The 23692-nt window shown below is 43.2% G+C and overlaps 1 protein-coding gene across 2 annotated transcripts in view; it reads right to left on the bottom strand.

Annotated features, from left to right (window-relative positions):
* NECAB1 (N-terminal EF-hand calcium binding protein 1) overlaps positions 1–23692 on the bottom strand; it is a 146271-nt gene that overhangs the window by 80225 nt on the left and 42354 nt on the right. For both annotated transcript variants that reach the window (XM_005291563.5, XM_065585886.1), the window contains exons 3-4: positions 21622–21730; positions 59–84 (exon numbers count right to left, since the gene is read on the bottom strand). In XM_005291563.5, the coding sequence (XP_005291620.1) occupies positions 59–84; positions 21622–21730 (135 nt within the window). The remainder of the gene's footprint in view (positions 1–58; positions 85–21621; positions 21731–23692) is intronic.

Genomic DNA, 23692 nt, shown 5'->3' with positions numbered 1-23692 from the left:
ATGCAATACAAGCCTGTTGCAGTCTTGTTGTATGGCTGTCTTTGAAAAGGGAACTTACCACAGAGTTCTTCTGTGTCAAGGTTGCTGAAAAGATAAGAATACATAAATATAATTAATCACTGTTCTTTTCTTTATTAGTAAGGAGTAAGATTCAAAGAGTGACTGGACACTTATATGGATAACATGAATATCCAGAGTTACAACAATTAATATATATAAAGTAGTTTCAGAAGGATAAAAATCTTATGTTTCAGAAGTTATGATAATCTCTAATTATTAGGGACTAGAGTGAGACCTTTGAGGGCCAGATCAATCCACATGTGTCTTCTGCTGAGTTCTTACATCTTCCTCTGAGACATGTGGTATTGGCTGCTGTTGGAGACAGAATACTGAACTAGATGGACCACATGTCTGACCCAATAAGGCAATTCCTATGTTCCTTGTTAGTACATAAGAACAGCCATATTGGGTCAGACCAAAGATCCATCCAGCCCAGTATCCTGTCTACCGACAGTGTCCAATGCCAGGTGCCCCAGAGGGAGTGAACCTAACAGGTAATGATCAAGTGATCTCTCTCCTGCCATCCATCTCCACCCTCTGACAAACAGAGGCTAGGGACACCATTCCTTACCCATCCTGGCTAATAGCCATTAATGGACTTAACCTCCATGAATTTATCTAGTTCTCTTTTAAACCCTGTTATAGTCTTAGCCTTCACAATCTCCTCAAGCAAGGAGTTCCACAGGTTGACTGTGCGCTGTGTAAAGAAGAACTTCCTTTTATCTGTTTTAAACCTGCTGCCCATTAACTTCATTTGGTGGCCCCTAGTTCTTATATTATGGGAACAAATAAATAACTTTTTTCCTAATTCACTTTTTCCACACCACTCATGATTTTATATACCTCTATCATATCCCCCCTTAGTCTCCTCTTTTCCAAGCTGAAAAGTCCTAGCCTCTTTAATCTCTCCTCATATGGGACCTGTTCCAAACCCCTAATCATTTTAGTTGCCCTTTTCTGAACTTTCTCTAGTGCCAGTATATCTTTTTTGAGATGAGGAGACCACATCTGTATGCAGCATTCAAGATGTGGGCGTACCATGGACTTATATAAGGGCAATAAGATATTCTCGGTCTTATTCTCTTTTTTAATGATTCCTAAAAAGTACACTTTGTAGTATTGGCACCTCAATATAATTGTGACTGGTACTTTAATATCTAAAATACATTGTGGTGCTTACAATAGTATTTGGAGTCATGGATCTTCCATGCATCACAAAACTCTTTACAAACAAGTAAGCCACATCACATTTTTGTGAAGTAGGTAAGTATTATGAAAGTGTAGTACCCTTTTCAGGGACAGGCTGATGCCGATAGCCTGCAGATAATCAAGGAGGCCCTGCCCCACCCTGAGGGCTGAGCCATATAAACAGGGCCAGGAAGTAGAGTTGACTCAGCCGAGCAAAGTAGAGTGGGGAATAGAAGCCAGGTAGGCTGCAATGGTTGAGGGTTGCTTTCTGAGTACACCTATGCAACAAAAAAAGACTCATGTCAGGGAGTCTCAGAACCCAGGTCAGCTGACTCAGACTCACGCTGCGGGGGAAAAAATAGCAGTGTAGGCGAGGCTTGGGCTCTGGGTTTTGCTGGGTTTCAGAGACTGGGCTCCAGCCTGGGCCCAAATGTCTACACTGCTATATTTAGCTCCACTGTGCAAGCCCAAGTCAGTTGACCCAGCTCTGAGACTTGCTGCTGTGGGTTGTGATTTTTGGTATGTAGATAAGCCCCCAAGCACCAGGAGAGAAGCCTAACCTGACTTGGAGACTGGTGAGTGGACTGTAAGTTTGGGAGCCCTGAAACAGGGTCCTGATGAACAGTTTTACAATGATTCCTGTCTTGAAACCTGATTAAAAAGGGGATATGGTATTTTTGTGAATATGGCTTCTTGCCTCGGGTGGCTAAAGAAAATCTTTTGCTGCTGCACTGGGTGAAATTAAAGTGGGGCACACCGGTAGCGCCATACTGGGTGGTAAGGGGATGTGTAGGGACTGCCCACACCTTTACATACCCATTTCACAGACTAGTAAACTAAGGCACTTGGCGATCACACAGTGAGTCAAGGCTGAGCTGCCAATTTAACCCAGGAGTCCTAACACCCAGTCCCTGGCTCTGTTCATGATAGAACTTCCTTCCATTAATTACAAAGACTGAGATTGTCTCCTATATGGGGAAAACAGTCAACAGTGGCTCAGGAAGTTTACTCTTGGTATTGTTTCATCAGGGGGCGGGGTTCTGCTTTGCAGGAGAAGCAGAGGTTCAGCCCCCAAGATTCCTCTGGGTCCCTGCACCAGCTCTGACCCATAGCTGCACTGCCTGACCATTCCCTGCTGCCCCTTGAGGAAGGAGATGTTTCTCATCAGGGATTCAATCAGCATTAGCTTCTACAAAGAATCCCACCCTGGAGCAGTGGGTAGTGATGATGAGGGAAGGATGTATGTTCCTCTGTGTTCCTGGTCCTTTACTTTCTGCCTCCAACCCCCAGCATTCCCTCTCCTTCTCCAAGGAGGGGCTATCACAGGGATTGGGGGAATAGAAGGGATCATGCTTGAAGGTTGCACTCTTTCTTCATTGGTCCCCTGGTCAGGGATCTGCGCAATATTCAGACACTCTGGCCAGCTCTTAAAGTTGTAACTAATACACAGCACTTGTTTAGGCTTGGCTTTAAAGTTAGGTTTAAAGTTTAAAGTTAGGTTTAAAGTTAGGCTTTACAAGAGGAAATGAAGAATTAATCTCTCATCTGCTACAAGCTGCTCAGCTACTGATAACTTCTCAGTGGAAAAAGAAAAATGCCCAACAGTAAAGAAATGGTTCAAACATATGGGAGGTTGTGGTTATGGAAAATTAACACATCAGTTCCATACCTAACCAAAAAGACATTTGGTTACTTTAAATTCCATACTCAAAGTACATCTATCTGCAGAAACCCCCCCAGCACACCTGTGCAATTATTTTATTTTTATTTTTTGAATATCAACATTTGATAGACATGCCTGGTCTGTTAAATGTGCATATGGACACTTTGCTCAGTTTAATAAAATTACTAGAAAGGATATATTATAGTTGTAATGATGCTCACTCTGTAATATGATAACACCCTATTAAATAGAAATCTCTGACTATATTTCTGTATAATGTTTTTGTAAACAAAAACTAACTGGTGTGTGTATGGGTTTTTTTTTATATTTACATCTCCCTTTATCATTTGCTTCTGATATATTAGCATGTTTGCTCCGTTGAAGAATCTTTACACTGAATTAAATTTAGCTTTCACAGGATCATGTTTTTGCTGTGTATTTCTGCTGTAATGCAGTAGGGAGTGTGAAGTGCAGTGTTGTTTTAACAGTCAATGGAGGTTATTGTTAAAACATACTCCCCATTACACACATAATGCAGGATTGCTGAACTTAACTGACACTTGCTCACAGTTTGTAGTTTTTTACCTAAATTAGTATATTTTTCAATGTTTTTTATCGAAGGAAACTTGTGTCTCATTGCCACAATTACAAGCTGTTGGGTATGCAACTGAAACCTTTACAAAATGAGTGAAAATTACAGAGAGAGGGATAAAGCTATTAGAAGTGATTTTCTAGGTCTTGGGGGTGTCAATCCAGTGAAATACCAGGAATTAAATTAGCTTGCAAAAACTAAAGAATCCAATGTAATTTAAGATCTAACAGTTCAGCATCCAGACACTTCTTTCTCATGGCAAAAAATAAAACCTGAAGCATACTGTACTGTAGAGCAGAAGGAATGTTTTCCTTTTTTGATACCTTCTACCTTTCTGTCATTCTTTCTTCCTTCTCTTCCCCCCCCCCCTCGCGCTCTCTCTCTCTCTCTCTCTCTCTCTCTCTGCAGCCTAGTACCACTGTCAGCCTACTATCTTTACTAATGCACCAAATAGAAATAATAAATATTAGAACCTTATTGAATCAACTTAGTGGTACACAATCAATGTCAGTCATTTTTTACTTATGTTGGTTACCCTTCCAGTACATTGAATGAAATGTAATTGGTCTACCGTCCTCTGTTGTTAATGCATCTCTACTTGGTAATTTCTTAAAATAAAGATTAAAAAATGCAATAACAAAAAACCCCTCCAAGAATAAAAATGAAGATGAGAAGGATGTTCAGAAACGCAGTTTTCAGTGAAAATGTATGCTTTACAGATATGGGAATTCACAAAAGTTAAAGGAAGAGTACAGAGGCAGATAAATCCATTTTGTTTCCTGAAGCTAATCATGGAGTGAGACTCATTTTCATCCCATCAAATGGAGGGATTCTTTTAAGTAGGGCTGAAATGCTATATTATTTGCAATACCTGGAAGTCCAGATTTTCTGTCCTGCAAGAATTTTAATAATTGAAAGAACATTATTTAAATAACTTAAAATTCCCTTATTTACATGCATCCTTACTTTGCACTTCACACCCAGCTTTTTCTCTGTTAGGTGACACTCTTGATTGCAATATTGAATATAATAGATTTTAAGGCCAGAAGGGACATTATGATGATCTGTTCTGACCTCAAACGTAGCGTTGCCACCTATTCAGGTTTTCCCAGGATCATCCTTTTTGTGGTAGTTGTTCCAGGAAATCTGTAAGGGTGCTCAATATATGCTAACAGCTGTCTAATTTTATGGGCTCCAGATCATCCCAAATATCCTGTGTTTTTGTACATCAGAAGTGGCAGTCCTACTCCTACATATCACAGGGCAAAGAGCCTCACACAGTTATTTCTGCATCAAGCCCATAACTTCTGTTTGAGCCACACTATAAGTTATGGGAGGAGATATACCCGTTCCAGAAACCCACCTTTCATGCTGACTGCCTGGTTCTTGCTGACTTTCTTCAGCAGAGGCCTTGCCCTCTTGCAGGAACTTTTTCTGAGCCTGCCTTTTGAACGTGGCAGAGGTATGTCATTGCTAAAGCTGGCTGCAGCAGCGCCCTCTCTTCCATGTGGTAAATTCTTAACTCCCATTATGTTTCCCTTTTCCTACTCTTGAGAAGAATGAGTACATTCTTCTCACTCCCATACTACAGCCAGAAAAGTCCCTTATCTCTTCATCAGTGCGGTCTTTTCAGGTTAACCTGCAAAATCACCCTTCCCCATCCCTGATGAACACTATCTGTATTCTGAGTGGATCCAACTTCAGGAGCAGATGGTTAGCTGCTTTGCCAACTTTTCCTCACTCCCACACCTTCTGCCCATGCCAGTCATCAGTGGCTTTCACATACTAGCTCTGTGTTGTATGAGGGCAAACCTCCATATTATATAAGGGCAAACAGAAGGCAATTTCCAGGGTCGCACAATACAGGGAGAAGAGCATTAAATGGGGCCTAACTCACCAGGGGACATCAGCAGAGGCACACACCCTCAGCATGGCCTCTTTAGGTATTAGTTAGTGGGGTGTGTCTACACCACCTTTCTCTTGAAATTACAACCACCTTCTGACTGCTCTCGTTCACACCAACCCACTGCCACCAATTTTGTCCAGCTGAAGAATAGGTGCAGTGTATGTGCACCTCACTCATTAAACCTCACTTCTTTTAGACTGATTGATGTTTCCTTCTATCTAAGGTACTTATCTAAGTGCCTCACAGTCGCTGAGTATATTTATCCTCACAAAAATCCTGTGAGTTTGGGAAGTGCTATGATCCCCATTTTACAGATGGGGAAATGAGAGACAACCAGACAGTGATTTGCCCAAGGTCATGCAGGAAGGCTCTGGCAGACACAGAATCAAACCTAGGGATCACACTAGTGCCCAAATCACTGTCCCATCCTTCCTTGTCTATTTTACCTACTACCCATTGAAGTCCCATTGTCCTTTGTGTCCAGACTGAGTTAAACAGTAGGCTCTTCAGGGCAGAGTCCCTGTAATTTTGTATGTCTGTGATTGTTAGATACTATCAACATTAATAATATGTATCTTCAATCAGCACAGGCATGAGTAAACCTAGAACATTTTGTTCTTCCCAAAAAGGCATAGCTAGCTGCAGAATCCCATGTAAGTTATTGGGGACTTAGAGGAGATTGGGGGGTAGAGGTGGAAAATGCTCAGCACAGTGTTGTGTCTGCAACATAACAACTCAGATTTGCAGTGCACAACTTTTCAATGTTCCCATTGGTATACATGCCAAGGAATGCCATAGTGTAGACTCCAGTCTGGTAATGCTGAACATATGTTATTTACAATATTTTCCAGATGACTGGCATTCTGATTCCAACACTACAGTCATTCTGATTCGTGATGAGCATACTAGGCACAGTGTATAGTGGAGAGCATACTTGACACATCAGCACAATTATTTTCAGAATCTCTGCTGCCTGTTACACACAGTATTTTTCACCTGCCTGACTTTCTCTCTTAAAACCCTCTGTGCCTAATATCATGAAGTTATTTTTAAGGACTATTTTAGGTATTCTTTTGAATACTCTTCCCCGCCCACATTACATAGTTGAACATACCTAATATCCAATAGAAGACCAGTCTACCCTTGAGCTAGATTCAGTGAGGGTAAGTGCTGGCAGAGGTCCCTGATGGTAGACTCTTCAGGAATCCAAGATGTGGCAGTGCAAAGTAACTACAACCTGTTCTTGGCTCCTCCTTTATGAGGGCTTCCCACAAAGAGGGCCTGGCTAATGCACTGATTCAGTGCTACTCTAGAATATCCACCACCTAAGCTCACACAGAATCTTGTTGGGATTAAAGCTACCTCCAGCCCAGCAGATAACCAGCACAGGGCAGTTGCATTCAGGATCTCCATGGGCTGCAGTGAGTTTTGCTGGCACAGGGAAATGTAATTTACATTTGCTCATTATAGGAAGCAGTTATGCACAAGGTAGACATAATGATGTAAAGAAGATTACATAAACAGACTTTATTGAAAGCTCTGAATAGTATTTCAAAGATTTTCATGAGCCAGCGTCATTTAGACATTTCGCTACCAATGACTATAGTCTCATAATAAGGATTTAGAAATTCATTGCTTAGTTATTAAAATCTCTTTGTGTTCTGCAGTCATTCTGCTGTGGGGGATTATTGTTTAATTCTGGTAGTTGGACTCATCTGTTTCTTCCTAATGTTCATGATCCTATGCTCATTGTGGTAGTGGCGGGAACTCTGGGGCAGGTATCCCTTATTGTTATGCAGACGTAGCCTTCGAATAATTAGTTATCACTCTGTGTGATGTGGTTACAACAGAGAATGAAATTGTCCTGAATAATGAATTGAGACAATATAATATACAATACTCAGACAACCAAATATACACTATAAACTGCTCCCTTGCACCAGAGGGTGATTCACAAGAATGCAATGACTATGCAGCTGACTATGCTAAATCAGTACTTCATCAGTCTAGTCATCAAAGCTCCAAATATATCTATGATGCTAATAAGAGCCTTAAGAGGACTATAAAAAATGGCTGCACATATGAAAAAAAGTAAAGTCCTCAACAATGACTACAGAGCCAACACAAAGAGAGAAACAAGGACTATCTATATCTTTTCTGAAAGTAGAGCTGAGCAGAATTTGGAATTTTTATCACAGGGGAAATTCCAGTAGTTGTCCCCCAAATGGGGACAAAAAATTCAAATTTCACAATTTTTGCAGTTCAGAAATTCTAGACATTTTTTATCTGGAAGTGTCAAAATGTTTTGTTTCAACACATTTCAGTGTTCCTGAACTTGAAATGTTTTGTTTTGGTTTATTGAACTGACCTGAAATGCTTCAATCTGAGTCAGTTTAACATTAAATTGCACTGTTCAGTAGTGGCACAGAGCCTCATGGGAGTTGTAGGTTGGGAGCCTGATGTTCCATTCTCCTCTATGGGCCATGCTCCCTGGTAGGACTACATCTTCACTGATGCTCCTAGAGTCATATGACTCTCCTGATGCACCATACAGCTTGGTTGGAGGGAAAGCCATGTTGTATTATGGGAGATATAGTCTTCCTGGGAGCATGGCCCAGTGGAAAGAATGGGGTCCTGAACTACAACTCCCACAATGCAATGTGCTGATAGAAAAATGTAATTTAATGTTTTGTTGAACTGATTCAAAACATTTGGGCCAGGACAAAAAATGAAATATTCCAATTTGGGTAAAACTGCCTCAAAGCAAAATACTGTGTTTAGATTTTTCCCAGAGGAAAATTGAAAACTTTTCTTCAAAATTGAAATTTTCCTCTTCAAAATTTCAGATTTGCAGAAATTGCATTTTCCTTTGGAAAATCATTCCAACAGAAAATTCCCAACCAGCTTTATTTGCACCCCGTTCAGAGAAACTGTATCAGCATCAGAGCTGTGCAAAACATTATGAGCTTTGACATCTTGTATGTCCACATTATTGTGTATAGCTTTGGCGGTTCATGAAATATTGGACCTTAAAATCAGATCATCCTGATTACCATCTTGCCTTTTCCTCCACACTTAGTTTTAGAGCTAAAGTCAATGCTATATAATCTGAATGTTTATAATCCCTATTGACAAACAGTGAAACAAATATTAATCTCTGGTTCTGGGAGTTGATGAGAATATTACTGCAAAATTCATGCTTGAAGTGAAGTTTAAGCAAAATGACCCAATTTTAAAAGGTGGCATCACCTCATTTATTATACTTTTTTCCATTCTATTTGTTGTTGAATGTTAAATATGTACATATAACTTTTCAACAGTTCCATAAAATTTTAAGGAAAAGTTAGTATTTGTCCATCAACTGCAATTCAGCAAATTGGAGAGACTGTTTGTGTTCCATTCTGCTGCTTTCGTAAAGCCTGTCTTATTTCCATATTTTATTTGGGAGGAAAAAAGATGAGAGTTCAATATTTTCTCCCTTTAACTTTATTGGGCAGTTGTAAATCCTCTTGCATATGGAATCAGAATGTCAGCAGCAGCATGGGACTCAGCTGGACTCTCTGGTTTTGATGGAAAACCAGTTAAGGGATAAATATTGACCATTCTTAAAGTTTTGCTGAACTATTGAAGTTTTATAGTTTACATTCAGTAACCCTCACAACTGGCACTAATTTGCACATTTTTTGTAGGCCTGGCAGCGTCACTATCATCTTGTGTTATTTGTATGCCATTGTATTGAATAAGTGTAGTACACTAAACTTCAGGGTAATGCAGATTGATTGGACCACAGGATCAGAGGGCTGGATCATGACACATTGCTACTTGCCCAGTGTTAGAGGCCTGACGTATCCTCTCAGTCTTAGTATGGAGCAAGTTTGGGGCACATTCGAAAGACAGTGAGGAAAAGTTTGCCAAGTTTCTTTTGTGATCACACAGAGGAATTGGATCATCAGGAATGTTAATTTGGTACCTTTCATGAGAATTAAAAGAGGGACAGATTCTCTGCTGTGTCCAAGATCCGCTCAGTGCAACAGAGTGGGAGTGGCAGGAAGGTGGTTATGGCTTCTTGATTCTCTGTCCAACTCTGCTCTATCCCTCAGATAGTTTAGAGTAGCCTAGGCATAAGTTACAATAGCTCCAACTGGCAAGGTCCCCAAGTGACTGTTCACTATGTGGGGGTAGCTGGGCAGCACTGTACTTTGTCCATGTGCCTGCCATCACATATCCCCAGCACTACTTCTATGCCATGTCTTCAGGGGAGTAGCTCCGACGCTGGCTATGCCAGCTCTTCACCCACGGGGATTTGCATGCAGTTTCTGTTCCTTTTGCACAGCAGAGTGGAGCTGAAAATGTGGCCCAGTATCTTTAAAATAAATCTTCAAGAATTATTACCCACTGGCCCATTTCAGTCAGCTGTGGGTAATGCAGTTATCACACTGTGTCCTCCTGTCAATCATGAACATAGAAACCTGGTTATAGTCTGATGGCAGTTCTTATTTTGTAACCCTGACAGATATTCTTGTCATCTTCTGACAACTTTTCCCAAGGATGCCATTATTAGAACAATTATTGTGCAAGTGTAGAAGGCACTAGCGGGAGTATTTGCATTTGTAATGAGCGCCAGAAATTATTCACTGTAACCAAGAACTATTTCAGAGACTCCCACTGGATGGAAGCATGGGCTCCTTGTCATTTACAATAAAATTAAGGCTGGGTTTGAGGGCTCAGAATTAGTGACAGCCTGAAAATATGTACATAGAGTTTGTCCAAGAAAATGTATCACAACCTGGCCTAATGAATCAGTGGTTCATAGAGCTACTATTATGGCAAAAAGACATGCTTTCAGAACGGTGTGTTTTGGAACTTTGAAAACTGGGGACAAGGAAGGGCTTGGATGGCCCAGAGTAAATGGGCCAACAGACTGAATTTAATATCTGAGGTACTGCTCAAGCTGTGATTCTAACGTGCGGCCATGAAAGAGGCCTTGCATCTTGGTTTAATGCGGCAAAGGTGCCCATGAGGGAATCTGAAAGGCAGGGCTGCCCAGAGGGGGGTGGACAAGTGGAGCAATTTGCCCCGGGCCCCACAGGGGCCCCCACAAGAGTTTTCAGGGGCCCCCACAAGAGTTTTTGGCAGGTCTTCGGCGGCAGGTCCTTCAGTGCCACCGAACACAGTGAAGGACCCGCTGCCGAAGACCCGGAGCTTCTTCTGCTCCGGGTCTTCAGCGGCAATTCAGCGGCGGGGGCTCCTTCCGCTCCGGGTCTTCGGTGGCAGTTTGGCAGCGGGTCCTTCACTCGCTCCGGGACCCGCTGCCGAAGTGCCCCAAAGACCCGGAGCGGAAGGACCCCCGCCACCGAAGACCCCAGGCCACCTGAATCCTCTGGGCAGCCCATCAAATGTTCACTTGCTGGATGTATCCTAGGTACAGTAATTTTATTCTCATTCTTCCCTACTGAACTGCAGCTTTGAGTTACTTAGCAGCCATAAGCATAAATCAAGAATTTCATTTTCTTCTCTAGGATAATTTGCAAGTGCGAGGCATCACACAATGGATGGTTTAAGGCTGTTTGACATGTACATGATTCTTACACTTGCATAACAAAACTTTGTAAGGTTCAATGAATACTTTGATCCTTTTCTGAGCCAATGTGTTAATATCAGACATTTTATGTAACCTGCCCTTTTCAGCAGTTGTGTGCGATGCTAATTAGTGACATTTTGGTTTTCTTCATGCACGTGAACTTGTGTTCTGGGTTGGAAAACTGTATTAATAGGGACTCAGCATTCATACTGCATTGTCCAAGTTGTCTTTCTCTTCACTAACCCAATCAGATTTCTGGCATGTTGCCACATGCCTCCATCATACTGTCTCCTGATGAGAGAGTCTTCAAAGGCAAAAGGGGTCTATGGAAAGCCCTAAAAATTAATTTTCTGCATTTCTATTGGTATGAAAGATCAAACAATGTCTGATAGTTGCCAGCTGCAAAGTCAGGCATAAAATATTGTATCATGTAAGAATACAAAACCTCATCACTATTTCAAAACTGAAACTTTTGTATTAGCTATGGGTATGTTCTGTCAAGTGACTATGGTAAAGAGTCACACCCTTAAAAGCCCACAAAAGCTTATGCTCTAATAAATTTGTTAGTCTCTAAGGTGCCACAAGTACTCCTGTTCTTTTTACTCTTAAAAGGAACCTTATTAGCCCTTCCTCCTACCTGACTTCTTGATACCCACTAAGGGGAAGTGGATGGGGGAGAAGCAGCAGATTTGGTATATCTTGACTTTAGTAAGGCTTTTGAAACTATCTTGCATGATCGTCTCAAAAGAAACTATGGATATATAATCTAGATGGAGCTACTATAAGGTGAGTGTAAAACTGGTTGGAAAACTGTTCCCAGAGACTAGTTATCAGCATAGAGAGTACATTTATAAGGTTTGTGGCTGATATCAAGTTGGGAGGGGTTACAAGTGCTTTGGAGGATAGAATTAAAATTCAGAATGCTCTGGACAAACTGGATAAATGGTCTGAAGTAAATAAGATGAAATTCAATAAGGACAAATGCAAAGTACTCCACATAGGAAGAAACAGTTGCACACATACAAAATGGTAAATGACTGTCTAGGAAGGAGTACTGTGGAGAGGGATGTGGGGGCATGGGTGGTGGTGAACCCCCCCTTTGGGGAGGTTAGCCCGCCAGCCCTCCCCCCCCCCCCCCCCGCAAGCTGGAGCCCCGAGGCCCACCCTGCAGCTGGAGGAGCCCCAGCCCGCCCACCCCAGCAATACCGGCCACCCCGTCACTCCCCCAGCGCCTGGCTAAGCTGCCAGCCCCCCGGAGTGCCGGCCTGGCCCCCTGGAGCGCCAGCCTGGTCTCAGCACCCAACCAAGCTGCCAGCCCCCTGAGAACTGGGCCAGGCCACTGGCCCGCAACCCCCCACTCCTGCAGGCCAGCCCGAGTGCTGCTGCTGGCTGCCGGTGGGTCCAAGCTCCTGGCAGCTGGCTGAAGCTGAGCCCAAGATGACTTCAGGGTAGAGGGGCAAGGAGGGTGGGGCCTCCCAGGGGAACATGTGCGGGGCCACGGCATGGGGCAGGGAAGGCTTAACTTGCCCTGGCCTTTAATACCCACCGCCCATGTGTGGGGGTCATAGTGGATTACAAGCTAAATATGAGTAAACATTGTAACCCTGTTGCAAAAAAAGCAAATGTCATTCTGGGATGGATTAGCAGGAGTGCTGTAAGCAAGACATGAGAAGTAATTCTTCTACTCTATTCCATGTTGATATGGCCTCAACTGGAGTGTTGTGTCCGGTTGTGGGCACCACATTTCAGGAAAGATGTGGACAGATTGGAGAAATTCCAGAGGAGAGCAACAAAAATGATTAAAGGTCTAGAGAACATGACCTATGGGGGAAGATTGAAAAAAATGTGTTTGTTTAGTCTGGAGAAGAGAAGACTGAGAGGGGACATAACAGTTTTTCAAGTACATAAAAGGTTGTTACAAGGAGGAGGAAGAAAAATTGTTCTTGTTAACCTCTGAGGATAGGACAAGAAGCAACGGGCTTAAATTGCAGCAAGGGAGGTTTAGGTTGGACATTAGGAAAAACTTACCAACTCTCAGGGTGGTTAAACACTGGAATAAATTGCCTAGAGAGGTTATGGAATCTCCATCATTGTATGTTTATAAGAGCAGATTAGACAAACACCTGTCAGGGATGGTCTAGATAACTTAGTCCTGCCTTGAGTGCCGGAGACTGGATTAGATGGTCCTTTTCTATGATTCTATGGGGGTACACACTTCATAGCTTCTGTGGGCTGAGCTTGTTGCACACACTGGATCCCTCCATTCCCCTCCACAAGCTCTTTGTGTGCTATCCTCCCCTCCCCTTCTAGTTCAGCGACTCCCCCCCAATCTCCCATCTGCCTGGGGTTATGTGTGCCCCCCATTCCTCCTCCTCCTCCCTTACCATGGTCCCCCATTCTCCCCTGCATGCTGGTGACTACGTGCTGCAGCCCCATCCCTATTCTCCCCTCCCAGTATACCAGGGTCCCCCATTCTCTGCCCCATGCCAGAGACTGTGTGCATGCCCCCATCTCCCCTTCTCCTCCCACCATTATTTGCCTAGGAGATAAATCATTCAGGGTGCCAAAATGCCAAGCCCTATTGGGAGAATAAGCAGAGGTTCTGTTATGCTGGAGGGCATTAGTGGCTAGCTGTGACACTCTGTGCCTTGGGGGAATACCCTGCACCCCCATGTTCATCCTTATAAAATGATTGTGTGGTATCCAATGCAGTTTGTCATGTCGGGTGTCTTCGGCAGGCTCACAATGCACTGAGCATTGTTGTTATAGTAATATTATAGGTTATAATTTCATGTACAAAGTTATGAGGCTGAAAATGTGTCCTCATGGCTTAAAACAAGCCCAGGCAAAATCTCTCCAGTAGCAGAGGCCGAGGCAAAACTCTCAAGGAGCAGAGGGGGCAGTTCACACCTCATCAGGGCATGTATGGGACAAATCTGGCCCAGCTTCACAGGAACACAGGACACTGGCCTAGGCAGCCACAAACGATCTGTTGGACTCTCAAGTGAGTCACCCCCCTTCCCATGGTCAGTTTGGGACTATGATGAGGTAATGCTCACCTGACTCTGAAAGGGGGGGGTCAAAGCCAAGAGGGAAGAAAGAACATGATAAAAGGGAGAGACGTTTGCCATGCTCGCTCTCTTCCACCTCCATCTACAGACACCACTACGAGCACGACTGAAGTGCTGCTCAAAGGCAAGAGCCTGGCTGAAGGGCAACCAGCCAGCCTGTGGTGAGAAGCATCCAAGTTTGTAAGGGCACTGAAAGTGTTAAGATCAACTTAGAATGCGTTTTGCTTTTATTTCTTTTGACCAAATCTGACTTGTTGTGCTTTGACTTATAATCACTTAAATATATAGCTTTTGTAGTTAATAAATTTGTTTGTTTAGTCTACCTGAAGCAGTGTGTTTGGTTTGAAGCATGTCAGAGACTCCCCTTGGGATAACAAGCCTGGTACATATCAATTTCTTTTTTAAATTGATGAACTCATATAAGCTTGCAGTGTCCAGCGGGCATTACTGGATACTGCAAGATGGAGGCTCCTAGGGTTGTGTCTGGGACTGGAGATATTGGCTAGTGTCATTCAGTTGCACAATCCAAGCAGCGGCTGGCCAAAAGTGCTCACTCAAATAGCTGGGAGCAGCTTGCATTCTAGAGGCTGTGTGTGAACAGCCCGGGAATGGGGGTTCTCACAGCAGAGCAGGATAAAACTGGCTCCCAGAGTTGAGGATTGGAGTGACCTAGCAGATCACCGGTCCAGAGAATACCAGGGGAATGTCACAGTGCCATCAACCAGTTCTTTGGTCTATAGACAATTGAGAGGTGTTTGAAGTGGTGGCTGTGCTAAACAGATGGCAGGATCCATGTGTCCTAGATTTTCTTCCTTTGAGTTTTCTGATTTTCCCCAAAATCAATAGGGTTCCCGCCATTGGTGCCTGGACTGTTCCCTGAAATGTTGGAATTGATCAGATGCAGCATTCAAAATTTGTTACATAATACTTATATAATGCCAACACCCCTGTGTGGGTTGTCAGCAGCAGGGATCAAATCTGGGATCTGTTGAGCTTAATGCATGGGCCTCTATTTCCTGAGCTAAAAGATAGTTCTCTCTTAATCAAGCCTGTAGCAGGCTCATCGGTCTCTAGCTTGCCTAGCCACCACTAGAGGGGGACAGAGTGCCATGCCAAGCGGGTAGGGGTTACACATACATGAAGACAGACAAATGCAAAAATGCCATCAAGTTGAGCAAAAGGCCTGGACAAATGTGGCCAATTAAAAAAAAAAAAAACAACCCAACATATCCTCACATATTTCCCATGGAAGTGTTTTCCTGGCCACTTCGTACACCATGCTTTCCACTACGTTCTTGCTGGGTAATTTACATTTCAGTAATCCAGATTGCTGTACCAATTGCACTGCCCGTTCTCAGATATCAATTGTAGCATTTTAAAATGTTCCTTATTTAAAATCCCAACTATTAGTGCTGTCACAAGTTCTTCTTTCCTGATAACCAAGTCACAATATTCTGCCTATTATTTCCACACATTCTCCAGACCTTTATCTTTGGTAAAAGTAAGTTCATTTGTGCATTATATTTCTGTTTCACAAGAATGAAAAGCAAAATCAGACATGGAAGTAATAGCCACTTTTCTTAGAAATCAAATACTGTACAATGAAAAGGATCAGTCCAATTCAGTAGCCCATCAAAAGGACTCAGCCCCCTGCTGAGTACAGACAAGGATTACTGCAAAACAAGACTGCTTTAGTGAAAAGTCGCATTTAAATTCTATGTAAGGAATGTCAGGTGCTGGAGGAGTGTACAAGAAGGGATGATTCTGAAGAACAGGGTTGGAACTCTGTCTGAAGGAGCTTAATCTGCTAAGCAGATGCATGTGGTATCCCACCTAGTTTGCTAGTCAGTATGAATAGAATTATATTTTAGTTTTGGTTCACGTTTGTAAAATTAAGTTTATCTCTCAGTCTGAATCTTCAAATTTAAGAAATGAGCTTTTTATTCACAAAACAAATAATGCCTATTTAACGTGCACAAAATCCCTAATTATTCATTGAGATGGGTTTGTGCTGCTTTTTGCTTTGAGGATTATAAATATTGAGCACTTTGGTTATATTAGGAAAATTTGGCTTGCTACATCATGTCCTCCCGTATTTGAGCATAACCAGCTCACATTGCATTTTCTCCTTTATTGACTAATAGTGGGAACGGTGGTGGTGGTGCATTAATTAAGACAATTGAAACAAAAAATGGTCTATCGCTTGTTGAACAGCATTGGTGTGTGTATAGAAGAGTATGTGGCAGCTTAAACAAACCGCATAATCGTAGTAGCAGAGCATCTCCCAAGAATTTAAAAACAGAAATATGGATCTCTCTCTTTCTTCCCAGACTGTAGGATCAATAGCTTGTGTGTGTGTATATGTGTGTGTGTGTGTATGACAGAGAGAGAGAGGTTTAAGGTTTACGTGTGAACACACTATATGTTTGTCTATGTGAAGAACTTATCAAAGAAAGGCTAAGCTTAGAAAATGAGTTTTCCCATTCCGTTCTACACCTGGTGAGGGCCATTGTCATTCTGATATCTTGCAGGAGTGATCTCACCATGAAAGTTCATCAGATGTTTCTTCTCTTATACTGACAAGCTTTCCCATATTGTTCAACAGTTCCACGGTGCCTGTAGAACATAGCTGTTGTGGTCATGGAGGCAGAAGTGATCTCTCAAATAACTAGGGCCAGTTCTAGGGAGGGCTTTGAATATTAGGACAGAGACCTTGAACTGGACTCTGTATTCAGTGGAGACAGTATGGAGGGTGGAGCAGCAGACTGGTGTACTCATAGCAACCTGTATTGCTAGGGTGAAAGGCCATTTTGTGTTGTACCAACTGGAGTTTTTCAGGGCACATGGCTTCATTCCTAAATATAATGAGTGGCACTAATCAAGCCTAGTGATCAAAAATGCATGAATGGTGTGGCCAGGTCTGATCAGACGGCATGCAATCTTTGGGCCATTCACAGAGGAAATGCATGTTTTTTGCATCTATGGCTACTTGGTTGTGGACTGACTTATTTTGAGGGCAGATGCCCTCAAGAGAGGAGAATGTTGTCAAGGAAGGAAGCTCTCTGAAGTGCCTCCCTCTTCCTATCAATGTCTTCCCAGAGTTTCCTGTGTTAAGCTTTAACCAACTGGTCTTCATGCAGGTGCTAATTTTGCCTAAACACCGAGAAAGCAAAAAGATTGTGGGTGCTGTTTGTTTTATGTAAAGGAGTATAGAGTTGGGTGTTACCCACGTGCTGTTGGCACTTCAACCCATGACTCATTAACTCTGTCTAAAATTCCTTACAGATGTTGTATAGTAGTGGCGCAGGCCCAGGGATGTGCTGGCTGCCGCTTCCCACTGCCCCCATTGGCCTGGGACGGTGAACTGCGGCCAGTGGGAGCTGCGATCGGCCGAACCTGTGGACGTGGCAGGTAAACAAACCGGCCTTGCCCGCCAGGGTGCTTACCCTGGCGAGCCGCGTGCCAAAGGTTGCCGATCCCTGGACTAGAAGGAACTTGAATACTAAAGATTTGAATTCGTGTTAATATTGAACATGATTGAGGAGAAGAACAGAAGTCTTATTAGGTTAACAAATATCCTTAGGGCATTTTAAAGAGTTTTCAGGTTTCTCTCCCTAGAAGCTGCTTATTTAACATTCAGACCTGGAATGTGCATTTTGCATGCATAATACTTCTTATGCTTTATTTTAGTTTTCTTTGCTAAAGAACATGATTTTTCTGTGAGAAGCTTTAGTCATAGCCCATGAAAGCTTATGCTCTAATAAATTTGTTAGTCTTTAAGGTGCCACAAGACTCTTAATTATTTTAACAATGCCATTCAGATTGAAAATTAATTAAAAAGTAAATTAACTGAGTTGCTTCTTACAAAACTCTACCATCTAGCTTTCAAAACCCTTTGTTAGAGGTTGAGCTAAAACTTCCAGGGAACTTGGGCTCAGTCTCACCTCTGGCTAGCTTTCCATTTCTCAGGTGATAGGTTTGGGTTTGGATAGGTGGTCGGTGTACCAGAAAGAGAAAGCCGGAGACATGAGGCCTGGTGTAAAAGGCCTAAGGCCAAGTCAGGTCCTGCTGATATAAAGCAAAGGTAGCAAAAGCAAAGCTATGAGCAAAAGTCAGGCCCTGTTACAAAGCAGATGCCTGCTTGCAGGTTCACTATGTCAGCAGTTCTCAACAAGGGGTCTGGGGCTCCCTGGGGGACTGCAATCAGGTTTCGGGGGGGATGCCAAGCAGGCCCAGGGTTAGACTCACTGGGTCCCATGGCAGAAAGCCGAAGCCCCACTGCCCTGAGCCCCACCACCCGGGGCCGAAGCCAAAGCCTGAGCAATTGCCCTGCTTGCTATCCCATAACGTCAGCCCTGGCTTTTATATGCAGAAAAACAGTTGTGGCACAGGTGGGCCGTGGAGTTTTTAATAGCATGTTGGGGGGGGGGGGCCTCAGAAAGCAAAAGGTTGAGAATCCCTGCACTATGTGATACATGAACTTGGCAAAAACAGGGCTGGCTTTGTAAAAACACAAGCATTCCTAGGCGCTAAGAATTCAAGTAGGAAAGCTAGAAACAAAACACCCTGATACAGGGTTGTTGTGTAGACACAATCCCCGAAGATGGTACAGGGACATGCTGACCTCTCTTAAAGATAAGGTCAGGATGACAGGTGATGGATAGACATGTTTTGATCAAACCAACAGGTACAAGGGTAAAAGTGGTAACTAACCATGTCAGAGGGGCCGTACGTAACTTCTTGTTTCAGTGTATAAAAGATAGGTCGCAGAGGGGATGTCTTTGTCCAGCCAAGGGGGAAGCAGAAAGTCCTTCACTGAGCTGAGTCCATTGTCACAGGCATACATGTATTGAGTGTGTCTCTGTAGCACACACAGGGGACTAATATTGTGCTTTATTGGCAATAAACCTGGTTGACCTTTGCTACTGCACCGAGTCTGTGGTCTTCTTGGGCAGTTTGATCAAGGTCTGCTGTATGGGCTATCTGGCCAGAGCCAGTGCAGCACGCAGAGAGAACACACATGCAGCCAACAACTGACAACAGTTGGATCAGGTGACTAGGTTTCACCTAGAAAGCCCTGGGCTATCATCATAAGAGGGAGCCTGCTTCATCAGAGATAGGGAGACTAGGGGCTAGGAAAGCTACAGGGCTCTCTGGAGAGGCCTAGGAGAGTGACCTGGGACCAGATACCCTGTGGAAGGAGAGAAACTGAGGCAGCAGCAGGGACTGGCGGTGCACGAGATCAGAAACTTCATGCACAATAAAGTTAATGTCAGTTACTGCATTAGTGTCTTCATCTATACCAGTAAGTACTACTGAGACAAGCAAACTGATCTGCTGAGTTCGCACTGTTTCTAAACAGAACCAAAAAGCCAATAATGATTGGTGCAAATGGGATGGCTTTATAACCTGTTAGGAACCAAAGGTAATAAATACCATCACTTCAGTAGCTTTTGGACCACAGAAATGACACCCAAACTGAATGTAGTCCACATGAAAGGTACTAGATTGGTATCAGTATTAGATACACCTTGCTAATTCATACCAATAACTGGGAGACCCACTGAATGTGACCAGTTATCAGTAGGAGTGAAAGGCAATCACTTCACAAGGATAGAAATACCAATTAAATGTTGGGCTTGGGGGATTTGGGGAGTTAATGACAAAAGAGTACCTGCTGTGGACTCTGTATGATGGGCTGCTATGAATCAAAGCAAGGATGATGCATCACAAAAATACTTTGTCTATGTCTTTTGACAGCTACAGTGTCATCTACGTATGGCTAGTAACTGTGCTATATTATGTTTATGTAATGTCTTAGTAATGGTCCCTCTACAGTGGTCTGCTTCCCTGTCTTTGCTGAGAAGTGGGAGGAGGCCACCAGATTTGTGTGTGTGAATCATGCAGCGTGCAGATTAGCCAAGTACTGTTCTGATTAGCTAGTAAACTACCATAGATACTCGATCATAAGCCGGTTCGTTTATTATCCGCCCCCCCCCCCAAGATGGATAAGTAAAAATGGAACATTTTTATGACCCATTCATAAGCTGACCCTATAATTCAGGGGTCAGCAAACTTTGGCTCCAGGATAAACTGCTGGCAGGCCGAGATGGTTTGTTTACCTCGAGCGTCCGCAGGCACGGAGGTACACCTAAGTAAACAAAGTGTCCCAGCACGCCAGCTGCTTACCCTGGCGGGCCGGGACAGCAACTGGTAGGGAAATGTTTTTTGGGGGGAGAAGCTGGGGGCCAGGGGAGTAACCCCTGTGACCACCCCCCACATGACCCCACCCCTATCCCATGACCCCCACACTCTCCCCATCTCATCCCTTCCCACCTTATCTGGGGAGGGCCAGGGGAGGATGTCTCTGGCCTGGCTAGAGCTGCTCCGGCAGGCTGGGCAGCATGGCTGCAGCCTGCTCCAGCAGGCCAGACCAAGAGGCGGCCGCAGCGTGCTCCGGCAGGCTGGGCGGTGCGGCCACAGCCTGCTCTGGGGGGCGGGGCCGAGTGGCACGGCTGCAGCCTGCCAGCCCCGGAGCTGCAGCTGCTTCGGAGGCTGGGGGGAGAGCAGTGTGGCCAGAAGCGGAGAGACTCTGGCCCCGCCTCTTCCCTTCTGGCTTTGCTGCCTCTCCTTACTCCCTCTTTTGGGGGGGAGGGGCTGTCTCCCACCTCTCCCTCTCTATACCCGTTCATAAGCCGACCCCTTTCTCTGGTGCTTCCCTTTTTTACTAAAAAAATTCAGCTTATGAACGACTATATATGGTAGTTTATACTTGGAATTAGTTGAAAAAAATCCAAACTTTCAATTATTTTTTATGGAACTTTTTTTTTACTGTTCTTTAGTCTATACAAAGACTGCATACCATATGGGGAGGAGTGATACAATTTCCCCCTGGTGGCCTGGCAATTGCATTAACCCACTGCAGAGAGAGAGATGCTTGGGACAAGAAGTTGATTCACTCTCTATACCCTTCAACCCTCAGCTTCTGCTGACCCTGCCAACAAGTCAGCCACTCTGAAATGTAATGTGAGTTTTGTGATTTCCAAGAAACATGAATGAAGACATCAATCCATTTCCTACAGCGCATCAAACAATCATCAGGTGGTAACGTTTGCTTACTACTTTCTATGATGGTTTCATGCTAATTACTTAGGGCAAACTTTCTGCTCAACACCCAATTCATTCTGTGAGGGCAGTAATCTACCCTCTCACCCTGCAGCTGTGTAGCTGTCTTAACAAAGCTACTCCAGCCTGAGAGCTGGAAAGGACCACAGCATCTCTTCCCTTTCCCTGATTCCACCTGCCCTCATGAGAGGACGTACAAAGTGTCTGAAGCCCACACCACATTCTACAAGCCTGTATTTCTGAATGTTTGGACACTTAAACATAAGTAGATGATCAGCTGACGAGAAGTTTTGCTCTTACCTGAGTACATATTTGGGCATTATAATTTCCCTGAAACAACTATCTTGTATAAAAACAGCTTACTTTTTTTTGCCAAAATTAAACTTTTTTCCAAATACAAAATGTAGTGCTTGGTTGTAAGCAGAGGATACTTACTCAGTATTGTGTGTATCAATGGTGTGAAAAACCTCGTGCAAATCTTCTCCACTCAGGACTCCATCAGCAAAGTAGGCTTTGAATTCCTCAAAAGACAGTTTGCCATCATCTGAAACCAAGAAGAAATCAAAACATCATTAGCTACAGATACAGTTTGTTGTCTGCTTTAATTTAATTAATCTGAACAGGAGATTTTAAAAAATAGAATCATGGGACTAGATGTTTAGATTAAATTTATTTGGAAACTTGATAACAGATTGTGTTCAGGCCACGTAGTGAGTATTAAATTAAATGCATCAATAATAGTAGTATATCTGTCAATCAACCTTTGCAGACAAGTAAAAGCAATTGATCAAATAATGTAACATAGTATTTATGTAATCCTCCCTGCAAAATTTAACACAAGTGTTTTAAGCCATGGAGAGAAGGGTACTACCCATTTATTGTCTGACCCTGAGAGTAGCACCTTTTCTCCCATTTATATCTATATAGTTTGTTTGGTGAATGGCAAATGTAATTGCAGCTCTGGGTCCCATCATAAGACAGAAGAAATTCTAGTTTTTGCATTAGTGTTAGGAAAGCTTTATTGAAGAATGATGCCCAGCCACCTTTCTCTAAGTAATTTGCAAACTGGCAGGTCATGTAGAACTCTCCACCTCACTACCTTCGGTTGAAACCTAAAAAAGGGTAAGTGCCGTTCTCAAGAATGTACTGGAAAGAATCTCAAGACATTCTCTTGCTCATAGAATATCTTGGAAGCACAGAAAATAGCCAACTCCTGTCTGTCTGTATCTGTGAGATATTGCCTGTAGCAGACATCGTAAAGTAGACATCAGTAAACTGACTTAATTTAGGTCTAAGTTTTGCAGGTCTTTCTGGACCCTGGGCATCCATAGAAAAGTTCTACTTCTAATACTGCTCCTGCAAACATTACCTGGCAAGAAAATCTCCTGCCATCATGTATATTTTTCTGTCAAAATCTTGCTGTTAGTAGTTGAACTCTTAGTTGCATCCCATTCTGTGGATGTCTACAAAGGCACCTGAATGTAAAGAGGACTGAGAGCTTCGGTAGAATATTCTGTAGGACCTGCACTAGGAACCTCTCCATGAACTTCACAGCTCTGCTCCTGACAATGTGACTAAATTGTAGACTGAATAATTTTAAGAGTTAGGGGCACCACGTTTCTACTCCAGGGCTAATGAACTTGACAATTCCTGCCGGTGATTTTACAGACCCACATTGGTAAAGTATTAGGTGTTGCTGTGCTCAGCATTGCAATGCCTAGCTGATTTAGGAATCTAAATCTCATTTTCAGAAGGGATTCATTTAGGCACTTAGGAGCCCAAATTCCACTAGCAGTTGATGGGATTTAGACTCCTAAATGCCTAAACCCCTTTTGAAAATGATATTTCAGCTCCTAAATCAGTTAGTCATTGCAATGCTGAGTGCAGCAATGTCTAATACCTTTAAAAAAATGGGCCAGAGTGCTTAGGGTTTGTCTACACTTAATATGCTACAGTAGCCCTGTTGTGCCAGTGCAGCTGCAGTTATTCCATGTACACACTACCTACGGCAGCAGGAGGGATTCTCTTGTCGACACCGGTAATCTACCTCCCCAAGATGCGGTAGCTCGGTTGATGGAAGCATTCTTCCATCAACCTAGTACTGTCTATATGGGGATTTAGGTCGGCTTAACTAAGATGAGGATTTTCACACCCTGACCGATGTAGTTAAACCAACCTAATTTGCTAGTGTAGACCACAAGTCTCAGATGGGACATGAGTCAACCCCATTTTCCAAACTAAAATATAGTCAACTTTTTTCATGCTTGGGTTTAACTTGTTCCAGCTCATGTCCATCCATAATTATACATCTTCTTTGTTTGAGACAAGGTTAAACCACCACCACCACCACCACCTTGGCCTTTTGATGACTGATGGCTAGTTATAGGTGCCTAAGGGATGCCTAAGGCCTAATGCAATTTGAGAAAAGTACCATGATAGTACTTTTTAGGAACAGTATTAGGAATTGCATTAACCCTGAGGGGAAACAAATAGTCTCATTATAATA

This window comes from Chrysemys picta, chromosome 2 (assembly GCF_011386835.1).
Source record: "Chrysemys picta bellii isolate R12L10 chromosome 2, ASM1138683v2, whole genome shotgun sequence".
NCBI lineage: Eukaryota > Metazoa > Chordata > Testudines > Emydidae > Chrysemys > Chrysemys picta.
Note: the sequence above shows the minus strand (reverse complement) of the source record. Positions and strands in the feature narration are given on the sequence as shown.